Raw genomic sequence first — 13,287 nt, 5'->3', positions numbered from 1 at the left:
ATAATTTAACCACTATGAACTGTCCACCTTGAACTAAAGGCACAAGTTAGTTATGACAGCATTCATGTTTAAACCCCATTAAAGAACTTACCACAATTTTGAAATCCAAGACTCAAATTAAAGAAAGCAGAGACATTGATAGAAATGTTGTGTGGATGATGGATGGGACAGCTAGCAATAACAACAGGGTCACCATTTTAAAAGGTAAAAATCTACAAATATACCCAGGCAACGCTGCGTACTGGGGCAAGAATTGAATAAACTAATGTATACAAAGTCCTGCTTTAATGGTAATATAAGTTCTCCATGGTGCTGCTTTCAACTATACTACTTTGTAGTTTGTTCCACGTATCTACAGTTATTTTGCTTAAAACGCATTGCCTATTTGTCCACTATTTACCTTGAGTCAATTTCCATCTGTGCTTCAAATTTGTGTTGAAAAATGGTAAAAATATACATTTACATATTGTCTCTTATCAACCATCATTTGAAGCTGAGCAAACACATCTATTTCATTTTGTGCTTCTGTGGCTTGAGTATGGAAAAGGCGTTAAATGATAAAATGTATTATTTTATTATTAAGAAATTGTGTATTTACTGTAGGTACAGCTTATAAACTGCATGCTTGTCATAAGTAGGACCACTTCTCTAGACTTTTTGTTATTCTATTATGTCCATATTATAACAAGAGGCTAGGTGGTTCTAGAGTGTGGAATTACAACATATGCAAGTAAGTAGTAGTTGTAACTGTAGCACCACTGTTATTTAATAAACGTCATGGCATGTGGACTAATCAGAAGGCAGCCTAGGATAAAACTCAAAAATAGAGCATTCATATGGCTGCTATACAACTGCCAGAATGCTGAATGCTGTATGGGAATACCATAAAAGTCAGAAAGCCTTCAGATAGAGTTTTCATGTTTATATAAAAAGGTATGTTTTTTGTTGCAGACCACAAAATGGGTCTGAGTCATACAAACTATTTTTCCCTAATCCAAGGCTTAAAAGACAATCACGCATTGACGGCACAGTGTTTGACACAGTAATCAGAAATCACACTTATCGACACATGCTGTACAATCAAGTAAGGATGCATTTCCTAAACCTTACTTAAATAAAAGCAACAAAAAAATTAAATGACCAAAATGGAGTTCTAGTCCAATTCATAATGAAGGGGAATCAGCTGTAGTAGATACTACAAAGAAGATAGGCCAATACTAAAGCTAGATTCTCTTAGAAAGAAGAACATAGTCAAGAGACAAAAATGATTTTTAAGTTTTAGTGCTTTAAAACACAAGACTTAGACAGGGTTTTCAGTTATGTATACATTACAAACAATAATGTCAACAAATCTAACAGGAATACACATGGCGGCAGGTATATTTTTAAGCAGTTAGATTACCTGTCCAAGAAAGGAGTGCAAGTAAAAATACTAAGAATCAGCTTTAGAATTGAACTCCCAATGAATTAAATTGCTCAGTGCCAGGCAACCTTTATCTGAACGTTTATTGGAGCAGAGCAATGGCAATTTCACAAACCATGACTTAATGTATTATTATTTGTTACAATGTACTACTATCAAAGTTATCAAGGAAAAACTGAACTACTCAAAAACCAAAGTGTACTTAAGCTTTAGGCAAATAAACAGATTTTACATTTTAAAAGTGAAGAGTACAAAGTTTTAAATCATACTATATTAATTTAAAATTGATCCACCATTTTTTTCCAGAGACAGAAATGAAAATACTGGAGAGCAGGGGCAGTCAGTTGTGCCAGCATCTATATATAGTTCTTAGTTGGTGGAGCGATTTGGCTGGTTATTTCTGAAAACGAACGAGACTCCCGCCTGCTAAATAGTTACACGACCCAACAGCGGTCGGCGTCCAAATTCTTAGAGGGACAAGTGGCTTTCAGCCACGTGAGATTGAGCATTAACAGGTCTGTGATGCACTTGTATATCCGGTACTGCACGCGCGCTACACTGAATGGATCAACGTGTGTCTACCCGGCTTGGGTAAGCCGTTGAACCCCATTCGTGATGGAGACCGTGGCTTCCAAATGTTCCCCACGAACGAGAAATTCCCAGTACGTGCAGGTCATACGCTCGCACTGATTACGTCCCTGCCCTTTGTAAAGCCCCCCATGGTCGGGTGACTTGGTGGATTATATATAAAAAAAAAGCAGCCGGAACCTCAAACAACAATGAAAAATCAACGTGGAAACCGGCTGAGGCGGTGTTTGGAAAATTAACAGTCACTGTGACTAACAGGTGCGTGTGGACTGTACACAGACGAAAGCACATAAGCGGGCAGTGCGTACTGAACGAGCGCCGTTCAACCCCGTCCTTCACTTTGGAAGGAGAAAGCGCAACGGCGCTCCTCCGGTTTTCAGTCACGGTCAATTGTATGTTGGTTCGTAGCGTGCATTGTTGCAATGTTATTTTTTTTGGTGGTTTATTAAATTACGGATTTTTCAAATGTTAATTTTTTCCTCTGTGCTTAAAAATCATTTAAAAAGCGGCCCGATTATGCGGGTTGGCTAGTTCAAGATAAAGACTTATCCTTAAGTATTATGGCAAAAGCATCCTAAACATTACAGCTATTCTGAATGTACAGAGAGAATCCCTCTAAACAAGTTTAAAGTATATACTAACAATAAACTTGGGTCCCAATTAAAAATAAAGCTCTAATTAAGGTATTACGAGTCCATTAGAGTGTATGCGTGTTAATGAGCATCACAAGTAAGCAATTAGTAATATTTTCTATTTTTTTTAAGAATTAATATGTTTTTTAATGTTTTTATCTCATGGGGCATTTCTATGTAAATTTCGAAACTCAAAACAAGATGACTTAGAACAGATAATTGATCTATTTCAAGAGCATCACTCACAGAGTATCTATTTCCAATGAACTATTTGTCATTATGACTTCAACAATATACAGAATCAAGTGCAGTGTGCATATGCATTGTTTACCTAGTTGAAAAAAAAGATAGTACTAAAGGACAGGTTTTGGTAAAGTGAGGTCCACGGCTGTTTTGTGGTTTTAATAAATAATTGCTGCTTTCACGTCTTCATGTTTATGGGGCATGGTAGCACGGCAAGTGGTTCCCAAGTGCAACATGGGAGCAGATGATCCTGTAATTAGTGCACAGGTATAGGATCATTGATTAATTGACGCTGGGAGCTGCTGATTGCCAAGCTATGCCATGTCCCATTTTAAAAGGGAAGCGTGAGTGCGAGAAGGGAGAATCATGAATCGAGAAAAAGAAAGACAGATGTTAAAGGAAGCAAGAAAGAGAGGGCAGGAGGTGAAAGGGGTCAGTGCGAGTGAGCAGAAGGAACCAGGCTTGAAGGAGACAAGGCAGGCAGCTGAGGAGGAGAGCCCTTTGAGCAGCCCAGGGGGCTGAAAGAGTGATTACTCTGGCTGAGCAACTCTGAGAGCCACAGCGATGTGCACTAAAAGGAGTGGAGGACCGGGAAGGTAGCGGTGATCGAGGAGGCTTGGGATGGGAGCTCCAACTTGAGCGCCATGACCATTGGGGCCCCAAGCCTAGGTACGGAGAGGGAGCCAGGTTGTAGCCATGGGACAGCAAGGACCTGGGTCTGTGTAAGATCAGCTGCATGTGTCAGAAGGGTGACTCCTCTGCTGCAAGGGCCATATGGGATAAGCAGAGGAGCTGCCAATGAGGAAGAAGGGACCAGATTTTGGCAACGACAGTTTCCTGCCAGTTGATTTTAACCTCATTTTTAATGGATATTTATTGGATTATTTTAACCTCCACTTCACCTTGTGTTTGGTTTTTAATAAAAGCATTGATTCACTTTTACACAATCCCCTTGCTTCATGTGTGTTTTGCCCTCAACTGCCATGCTCACCCGGTTACGTATGAACAGAGTCAGGTTCAAGAGGCTCCCATAAATGAAGAGGGACCTGCACCAGCACACAAGTGTCAAGATTTGAACTTTAAACTATGGGTTGCAAAGCACAGATTTTACTGCCAAATCACCAATCAGCAGATATCACCAACAGACAAGAGTGAATTTATCAAATAATTTTTCAAATGTGTTCTACATCATCATTACACAAGACACATTAAAAAGAAATATCTGTATGCAGTAGACTAAAGGAAATTTGGAATTGCTATAGAGAGCAGATTTTCTGGAATTTTATCTGAGGGCCACTGATGATGTGCTTTTAACATTTTTCCCTGTATTTACAATTATTTTTCAAGTTACTCTTATTTCTTAATGAGCACTATGGGCCAGATCTCCTGTGACTAAAATAAAGCTGCTCACAGAAACTAAGTAAATCTACGTATGATCTTCATCTTAACCTAGCAAGAGAATTTTTTTTTTTTTTTAAACTTGAAAACCCAAAGAGGAGAAATCTGATTTCAGCTGCACTATAGCCAACAAGTTTCTTCCACAATATAGTAAAACATTTATACAAATCCAGCTGTATCTTCCTTTACAGTTTCTTGTTATTATAAGGCACTTTTCAAATCCTTATGTATAATTTGATACTATTCATATGTATGGTGTTCACGTCAATACCTCGACTCATGTACATGTTAGAACCATGCAATGGGACTCTGACTCTGTATTTAGAACATCACATGGCAAACACGGACGCAGTATTGCATGATTGGCTAAGAATGTTTGAATGCTACAGTGATGCCGCTGGATGGCCGAGTATAGTAAGTCGGTGTTGGTTCAAGCAGATAACAGTAACTTCGGTTGGTTTTTGGAACGTTGGTTTGGTGGGGCGTACTTTCCAGGACTAACATCGTCGATTGACTTAAACTATTTGGCAGCTCTGGTACAGTAGGTAATTTAGAACGTATCACCTTTTGCTTGGTACATCGAAATCTATCTTTGGGCAGTTCAGTTTTGGCATCCATCCTTCTGAAATCTATTGGCAAACTGAATAATGACGGCTGGGTATTAACAACGGTCATTGTTTAAATTTTAGCCGATCTCCGATCTAAAATGAGAGACGATCGCAACGCAGGCAGAAGAGCAGCGGCCCCAGAAAGGATGCGTAGGAAACAAGTCACATGACTGACGAGGACACCGAACCTTTCGATAATCCAATGTATATGGATTGTGATTCTATAGAACCAAATGTTAACATTGTGGTTGACGTTAATTAACCACGCATCAGTCGGGGATTGGCAGGACATGATCCGCCATGCCAACGTAATTATTACTCCGACTCTGATTAGAGTCCTAAAGTACGGTTTGTTTTGAAAATTTGTTTGCCAGAAAAAAATCAAATGAGGTGCGCCGAAGAGCTGAGTTCATGTATCGCAGCCCCATTTAAACAGGAAGCTCTTCATTACATGGGCCGAAAAGGTCTATTTTAAGCACAAATCAGTGTTATGATAACAAAATCATTTCAAGAACTTAAAAAAACAAAAAATTTTTTGCAGAAAAAGTATGGATTTCACAAATGTAGAATTTGTAGCCCGATTCGATCAGGCTCCCAGTCACTTGTGAAATAATAAAAATTGCAAGGAATGCACACTCTCTACAAACTGCAACTTAAAATGCACATTTATTAGACTGTGCATAAAAATGGCCAAACTATTGCTTGTTTCATGTTAACTTTTCAAGCTATATAATTTTTGATTTATTTATACAATAAATTATAAGGCTTATTACTATTATAATAAATGTACCATTTTATAGGAAAATTTGTTACTTTAAAATTGTAAAGCATTTTTCAGCAGCACTTTTTGATCAAGCAGAAAACTATGTTGCAGCTTTCAGGCTCTTTTCCATTGTTGTGTTTTTAAAAATATATATATATAGATTTTAAAGTATTTATTAAAAGTAAGGTTAAGAGTACAGGTGTGCACCGCTCAACATCAAGGACAGGATGTTGTGCCTTTCAGACATTGTGTGAACGCCTTGCTATATACAGTACTTAGACAAAACTATATGGTATATCAAAGTGCACTTGCGTAGACTAAATGCAGAAAGATAACCATTAAATTTTCCAGAGAAGCATGATACACAAGATTGGATACTTCTACCTATGAGTCAAAGCCTACATTGTTATACAGTAATTTTTTATTTGTAAATAGGGAAAGTTCACATTAAAAAAAAGACAGAGGTACAGTACAGTGCTGGCTGAGCAATCACTTTGTAAACAAAAAAACACAAGATACACATGTTGCATGTGGGAAGCTATTGAGCTTTCTATGTCTGGTTATATTCGCTGCATCTGGTTTTTATAATCTTATGGGACCACAGGTGTATATGTGGCTGGACACTGTCCAAACAGAAGTTATATTGTGCATAGCTGTATTGTAATAGGGACTTAATAGTATAACTAGACTATCAGCAAGATATGATAATCACTATATAACACGATTTCTACCTGGATTACACTTCAATAATTGGAAAAGACCATCTGAAATTCATCTTTTTCCACAAGTTTCTGCTTCAACTACATTTTGCGATAGTTTTTCGAGATTTCAACAACTCTTTGCGTAAAGAAGTGCTACCTCTTAATTTCCAATGATGTCCCCAAGCACACGATTCACCCTTAAGCTGATTCTGCTGGATCTGCTTTATCAATTAAACACCTAGGCTGAACCTAAGGCTCCAAAAATCTACATTTTTCTAAACAGATTTAGCTAAACCACATTCTCCTTTTACAATATGTACAATGTACAGTATTAACTTGTAAACATGCATTTAAAAAATTAAAAACATAGAAAACAACATTTTAATATTATCCCAATTATAATTCAGTACATAGTATAATATATGTGTGTGTGTGTATATATATATATATATATATATATATATATATATACTGTATATATATATAAATAAAGCTGGCAGTTAAATGAGTTGCTATACTGCTGTCTTTGTTAATGAGATGAAAAATCATACCATAGGAGGATTTCAATGATATGGCTTGTGAAGCAAGACGGCCCATTAATCTTGATATAAGAAGTTGCAAATCTGATGCCCAGGAGACAGTTATATCAGGGAGACCATACGCAGTCACTGTAAACTTGTAACCCCATTCATTGTTACTGGTGTCAGAATGAAAAAGGAACTGTAGTCGAGGACCAGCCTTAAAAGTTACCTTCTGCATATTTAAAAAGAAAAAAGGAACAAAGGTGATATTATACATATCAGTAAGGATAACTGCATCTTGAATAAAAACAAGTTAGTGGATTTGTAAGATAATTTAAGGAGTTCATCTGATGTTGGAAATAGTTTTTGGTTTATATTAGTACTTTGATTATTCCCTAAAGCTGCTTAGATTCATTGAATAACATATTTCAGTGCTGAGACTGCTTACCCATGCACAGTAAAGAAAACATTCAACACAACAATACTTGTCAATTAGCAATTTCCTACCTTGACTGTTGTTCTTTTGACCTTACTGTTAAAAATGTTCTGTACTCTAAGCCTATTATATATATACAGTGGAACCTCAGTTCATGACCATAATTTGTTCCAAAACTCTGGTCGTAAACCGATTTGGTCGTGAACAGAAGTAATTTCCCCCATAGGATTGTATGTAAATACAATTAATCCGTTCCAGACCGTATGAACTGTATGGAAATATATATATTTTTTAAAGAGTTTTAAGCACAAAAATAGTTATACCATAGAATGCACAGTGTAATAGTAAAGTAAATGTAAAAACATTGAATAACACTGAAACAAACACCAAGGCTCCCTGCTCAGCTGCTTGCTCGCTCTCAGCTGCACACGAGCCTGTGCTCTCTCTCTCTCACGTGTGTGCGTGTCTCCATCTCGTTCGTGAACCAAGGTTCCACTGTATATATTTTATTTTTTTTTACTACAATAAACTTCCTATGGATTGGAATAATCATATGGTTTAAAAAGTGCATTTTCTAATAAATTGAGAAAAAAGTCCTCAAACCTTTGGCCACTTTTCTGTTCCAACCTTCATGTCATAGCGGACTTTTCCACCTTTAGCATCTGTAAATTCCAAGTAATCATATCTAAAAGTGTAAGAAATGTACATGTTATTGGAGGTTTGTTCAAATTTTTATTGCCTATAATATGTGCAAGGACAAACATTCCACCCACAACCTGGTGTTTTAAACAACAAGCAGGATTTTAATATAAAATTCCAACCATTATCATATATGCTTAATTAATTCAAAGTATACCTAAATCAGCAGAATCCAGTCCAAAGCACAAACCACCCTGAGCACACACTACTAAAAGTTTCCTGTGTGTTGTTCATATAATCATACAGATATTTAACAATGTAAAATGTCCATGTGAACTAGAGTAACAAAGTAGATATAATGCAAGTCCTTAACACTAGAATTCCTGAAGCCTATAAAAAAACTCATAATCCTGGCCCACCTTGAATCCCTCTACACCTTTTTATGAGCATCTTTTGTTTTGTAAATGTGTCGATCAGCACAAGCAGTAAGCAGTTCCATCCCCCAACTTGATGGAGCTTATCTCGGGTAAAAAGTTCTCCCCGCTCAAGCAAAGGCTCCTTATCTGTGTGTGAGATCTGGAGTTGTATTGGGTAAATAATACAGTATATAGTTATTTGGAATACATGTGTTTCATGTGTGTTCCATGTGTACAAAGATCTGGGTAAGTGTAGGATGAAAGTAAATGCTGAACACATACCTAAATCAGAAACTTTTTCCATGTTATAGTAATAATGACATGAAATGTATAATGTGTGAAGACTTTAATCCAAATATCAAATAAACATGTGTGCTTTTATTCAAGAATATAACCAAAGCAAAAAAAATTCAATTTACATGTGGCTGTCAATGTTTTAAAAATTCAAACTCAAATGTCAATCGACAGGGAGTTTACATGTATTCTTGAATGGTGCAGAGGTAAAAACTGGTTACTTATAACTTGAAGGTCCTGGGTTCAAGACCAGGCACTCCACGTTTTGAGTAGTGAACTGCTATTATTATTATTATTTATACAACTAGAGGGCTCTGACCCCGTGCGTTTCGCTCGCCATCCCGTGTGGGCACTACACGTTAGTCATTTCCCAGATCTGCTGCTTGTGACGAATCGTGCTGTGCTTTTGGATAAACACGAATATCAACTCTGCATTTTATATCTCCGTCTTTCAAAACTATTATTGCTTACAATTCATCACATGTTGGTTTATTATATATGCGAGCGTGATCTTTCGGATTCATTTAGAAATCCAAGAAAACTTCTTTGTCCATGTTTTTCAGATAAATTTCATGTAAAGTGCAATACTTTTGGACATATGGATTTGTATCCATTATTGTGAAGGAATTTACGATTTTTTTCGTAGGCTTCAGGAATTGTTAAAGTGTTAAAGGCTAGTGCATATGTTACATTAATTTCCCTCAAAATGTACTGGAACACATTGGTCAATGTATCTCTTTTACATTAAACAATTTTCCTTCACACAGTTTTGAGATGAGGACTTAAAATACCAACAAAAATACAGCATATCCATGCTATTTTTTAATGTAGATTTCTGCTGTCTGAAATAAAGTAGTAGAAAAAATTACCTAAAGGTAAAGTAGAATAAGGCTATATTTGGTGGCAGACCCACTGCATATGACATTTGCTTCAAACCTTCATTTAGTTTATGACATCACTAGAATTAATTCTTTATTTTATTATTCATTATGACAGTGTTTCTGATTTTAATGTTTATTATAGCAAAAGAAACATCTGCTTAGCCTGAAGCAAAACAGGAGACTAATTTAATCAGTTTAATATTAGAGTAATTTGATGGATGGTGCAGCACTGGCCATTAAGTCTACGAGGAGAGTTTTCTCTACAGGCACAAAATAGGTTTCTGTAAGCTTATAAAATAATTTTGCTCCAATAGCAATTGCTTATGTGATCAATAAATATAAGTTACCCAAATCCAGAACAGATGATACAAGTCAAAGCCATAACACTACTCACATCATACAATACAAAGTGGAAGACTGCATTATATCTGCAGTAATTATTCTTCACTTTCTTCACTTTCACAAAGTAATCACTTTGGCAGAATTTACCTTTCTCTAAACTGGCTTGGGAATGCCATAGCATCTATGAGCAGTTCAAGTCTTTTGCAAACAGAACATTTAGACACATTTGCTCCAACACTGTAGTCACTAAAAAGTGTAATATAAATGTACCATCTGTGCTAATTGTCTAAAATGGGTTGAAATCTAACTAATCAACACAAACTTTGTCATTAGAATTTTTAGAGCCCCATATGTCTTTTGTTACGGGATTCGTAAAAGCAGCATTAAGGTTTGCGATGTGGCATCTATTGGAAGAACAAATTGAATGCATTTTATTACTAAAAATGTTTGTGATGCGCCATGTTTTGGAATGATAGAGACACAGCAAGTGAACAAACACACAGACACTTATCCTTTTATAATATTGTATTTTTAGGAACTACAAAAAAACCCTTTAAATCAGATTTTTGATCGGTTTCTCTTATAAGATCCCAGTGATGTACATTAGACTAGAAATGATTAAGATGATCAGAAAATTAAACATGACTGAAATTGTGGAATAATGCTAATGACAATTTAAAGTAGGAAAGGGTGGAGGAGATGGGAAGTGTCTAAAGCTAGACTATATCAACCATACTCCATCTGGCAAATTCTGAAAATATTAAAACAAAATCCAACCATACTGTAAAAAACACCAATAAGAAAAAAACAGAAATATTTACTGAGAAAAAGTCTGAACAAAATGACTGCACTACAGAAAAAAACATGTGGAAAAAATCTAAGATTGCTTCAATCTGTAAAAGAATTATGACACATATTACCAAAGGGTATTTCGATTATAAAATAACTTAAACAGAAGAAACTTCATGACCTGGAATGACCAAGTCAAAGCCAAACCAATGGAGATGCAATACCTAAAAAGAGTTGGTCACATAAGGAATAACATAAAGATCAATGAACTGAAACATTACTACTGGTTAGTAAGCATCCTTATAATCAGATGAGTGTAGCAGCCTCTTGAAACTTCTGCAATAAGACTGCTGTGCCAGCTATGTTTCTAAATAATTTGATAAGGTCTTATAAAGACAGACAAAAATAAATAAAATGTCCTATGTTCAACCACTATGACTTTTAAAAAGAGATTAATTGAATCACTCTACTGCAGAAATATAAAAAATAAACTACCTCTTTTCCGTTTCACATCTCTCATCAAATTCAATTTCAAACGATGTTGCACCAGGACACACAAAAACAGTGGTTTCGTGCAGATTATTTTCATAATTGTGAGAGGACTCCATATTCCATGTTCGGAGAACAATAGGTTGTTGGGACTGCTGGCAACAGTCCATATCCTTCTAAAATATACACAAAGGTTTTGAAGAATAATTTGAAACATACCAAACTAAAAATTTACTTTCTCAGGCAAACCATGTTTTAAGTGGACATGCCAGAATTTTTATAATAAAGACTAAAATTATTGTATAATTGTATTTTAGCTAAATGTATTTGCACATATAAAAACCTAGTCCAAGGTCAGCCCAAATAAATACTTCTATCAACATATTGTTAATGAAGATTGGGGTAATTTAGACTGTATACTATTCTTACTGGATCAGTTGCCCAAAATGGACTACACTCACAGACACTTTCTAAACAAGCCGCCTTTGGGTTTCATTGAAATTTGCTCCTTTCACATTGTTTCTGCGATCAGCTTTCATTTGGTTAAACCAGCACACCCCATTTCTCTGTGAAACTGTTGTCAGTGCTGTGGCAAAACAGGTTACATGATGCGTTAATTTTGGCTAATTTTGCTTTTCCTAAAAAGTCACAAAACTGTAATCTAAAAAAAGACATTTACGAAATTTTTGGGCATATAGTTTTTCATTTTTTTGACACCTAAATATTGGTAACATTTATTTATATAGCACATTTTCAAACAAACAATATAGCTTAAAAGTGTTTTAGAGAATGTTACAAGAAAAGAGAAACAATTAAGATTAGACAATAATATTACGGTCTATATTATACAGGCAGAATATAATACAGTATATTGAAATTAAGCTTCTTAGTGAATACATATTGCCCTTGATGTACCATTATGTCAAATTTCTGATTTTTAGCAAAATGGGACATACTGTTCCTGTTGATGAGTGAGTGAGTGAGTCGGTTAACTTTGCATTACATACATTTAGATTCAGACAATAAATGGGTATATCATGGAGGTCAGTCGTTATTGCTGCCTCACTGTTCCAGTGACTGGGTTCGATTCAGTTTGATTATTGTCTTTGGAAAGTTTTTTTGTGCTCTACTCATGTCCACCTGAATCTTCTCCAGTAGCTCCAGTTTCCTACTACATCCTAAATACATATGTTAAGTTAGCTGGTGTCTCTAAATTGACCTGCAAGAATAACTGTAGGTGAATATATATCCTGTGAGAGACAAAAGACAGTGAAGGCCTGGGGGACCTTCCATTAGATATTTTCCTGCATTAGGGAATCAACATTTTGATCTAAAAAAAATGAAAATTACTGATTTAAGAGAATACATAATTTAAGAAAAAATACATTTCTGTATAAGTGCCATGCCACAAATCCTCTGAATAATTCACAGTTTCACAACAAAAACTATACATAATGACTTAATCTACATAACGTGACATATCTCTAACATGTGTCGGTTGCTACAGTATTTGTACTACCACTAAGGAAGGGAACAACTGTAAACATAGTAATTGCCAACCCAACTTTGTAGTGGTTTCAGAGTATAAAATAAATATGTATAAGTCAGAGAGGACTAAAAATCAACTATAATATTCAAGCAATTTGTTAAAATAACTCCAATATTCAGAAGACTTAATAGTTATGCAGTCGATAAAAAAACGTTTCATGTATTGTTAATCCCATTTCTACGGTATTATGTAATGGATCCATGACAAAAATTCTATATACTTTATTCTAGGTTACCAGTAAGAATTTTGTACAATATAACACATGTTATTTACAAGTCAATACCATGGTGTAGTCATGTGAATCACAGTATAAAAATGAAACACCACAAATATGTACATCAAGATAGCATGTAATCTACAAATCAAACCTTTGGTGTCTGTATTTGTCCTGCTATTTAGACATTCAACTGTCCATACAGGACTGGCACATGCATTTTGAAGTGTTGGCACTGACTATCATAAAACACCTTCCAATTCATTCTCCAAAAATTCAGCAATTAAGATTCTTAATTAAATTTTCAACCAGTCATGCAATATTCATAAATCACAGAGAAAATATTTTACCTTAGAAAAAG

The 13,287-nt window shown here is 35.5% G+C and overlaps 1 protein-coding gene across 2 annotated transcripts in view; it reads right to left on the bottom strand.

Moving 5' to 3' along the window:
• Positions 1-13,287, bottom strand: part of zzef1 (zinc finger, ZZ-type with EF hand domain 1) — a 273,801-nt gene that overhangs the window by 122,466 nt on the left and 138,048 nt on the right. For both annotated transcript variants that reach the window (XM_039756776.1, XM_039756777.1), the window contains 4 exons: positions 13,277-13,287; positions 11,170-11,339; positions 7,917-7,998; positions 6,908-7,109 (listed from right to left, as the gene is read on the bottom strand). The exon at positions 13,277-13,287 is cut by the window's right edge and continues 112 nt beyond it. In XM_039756776.1, coding sequence (XP_039612710.1) covers positions 6,908-7,109; positions 7,917-7,998; positions 11,170-11,339; positions 13,277-13,287 — 465 coding nt within the window. The remainder of the gene's footprint in view (positions 1-6,907; positions 7,110-7,916; positions 7,999-11,169; positions 11,340-13,276) is intronic.

This window comes from Polypterus senegalus, chromosome 6 (genome assembly GCF_016835505.1).
Source record: "Polypterus senegalus isolate Bchr_013 chromosome 6, ASM1683550v1, whole genome shotgun sequence".
NCBI classification, from domain to species: domain Eukaryota; kingdom Metazoa; phylum Chordata; class Cladistia; order Polypteriformes; family Polypteridae; genus Polypterus; species Polypterus senegalus.
Note: the sequence above shows the minus strand (reverse complement) of the source record. Positions and strands in the feature narration are given on the sequence as shown.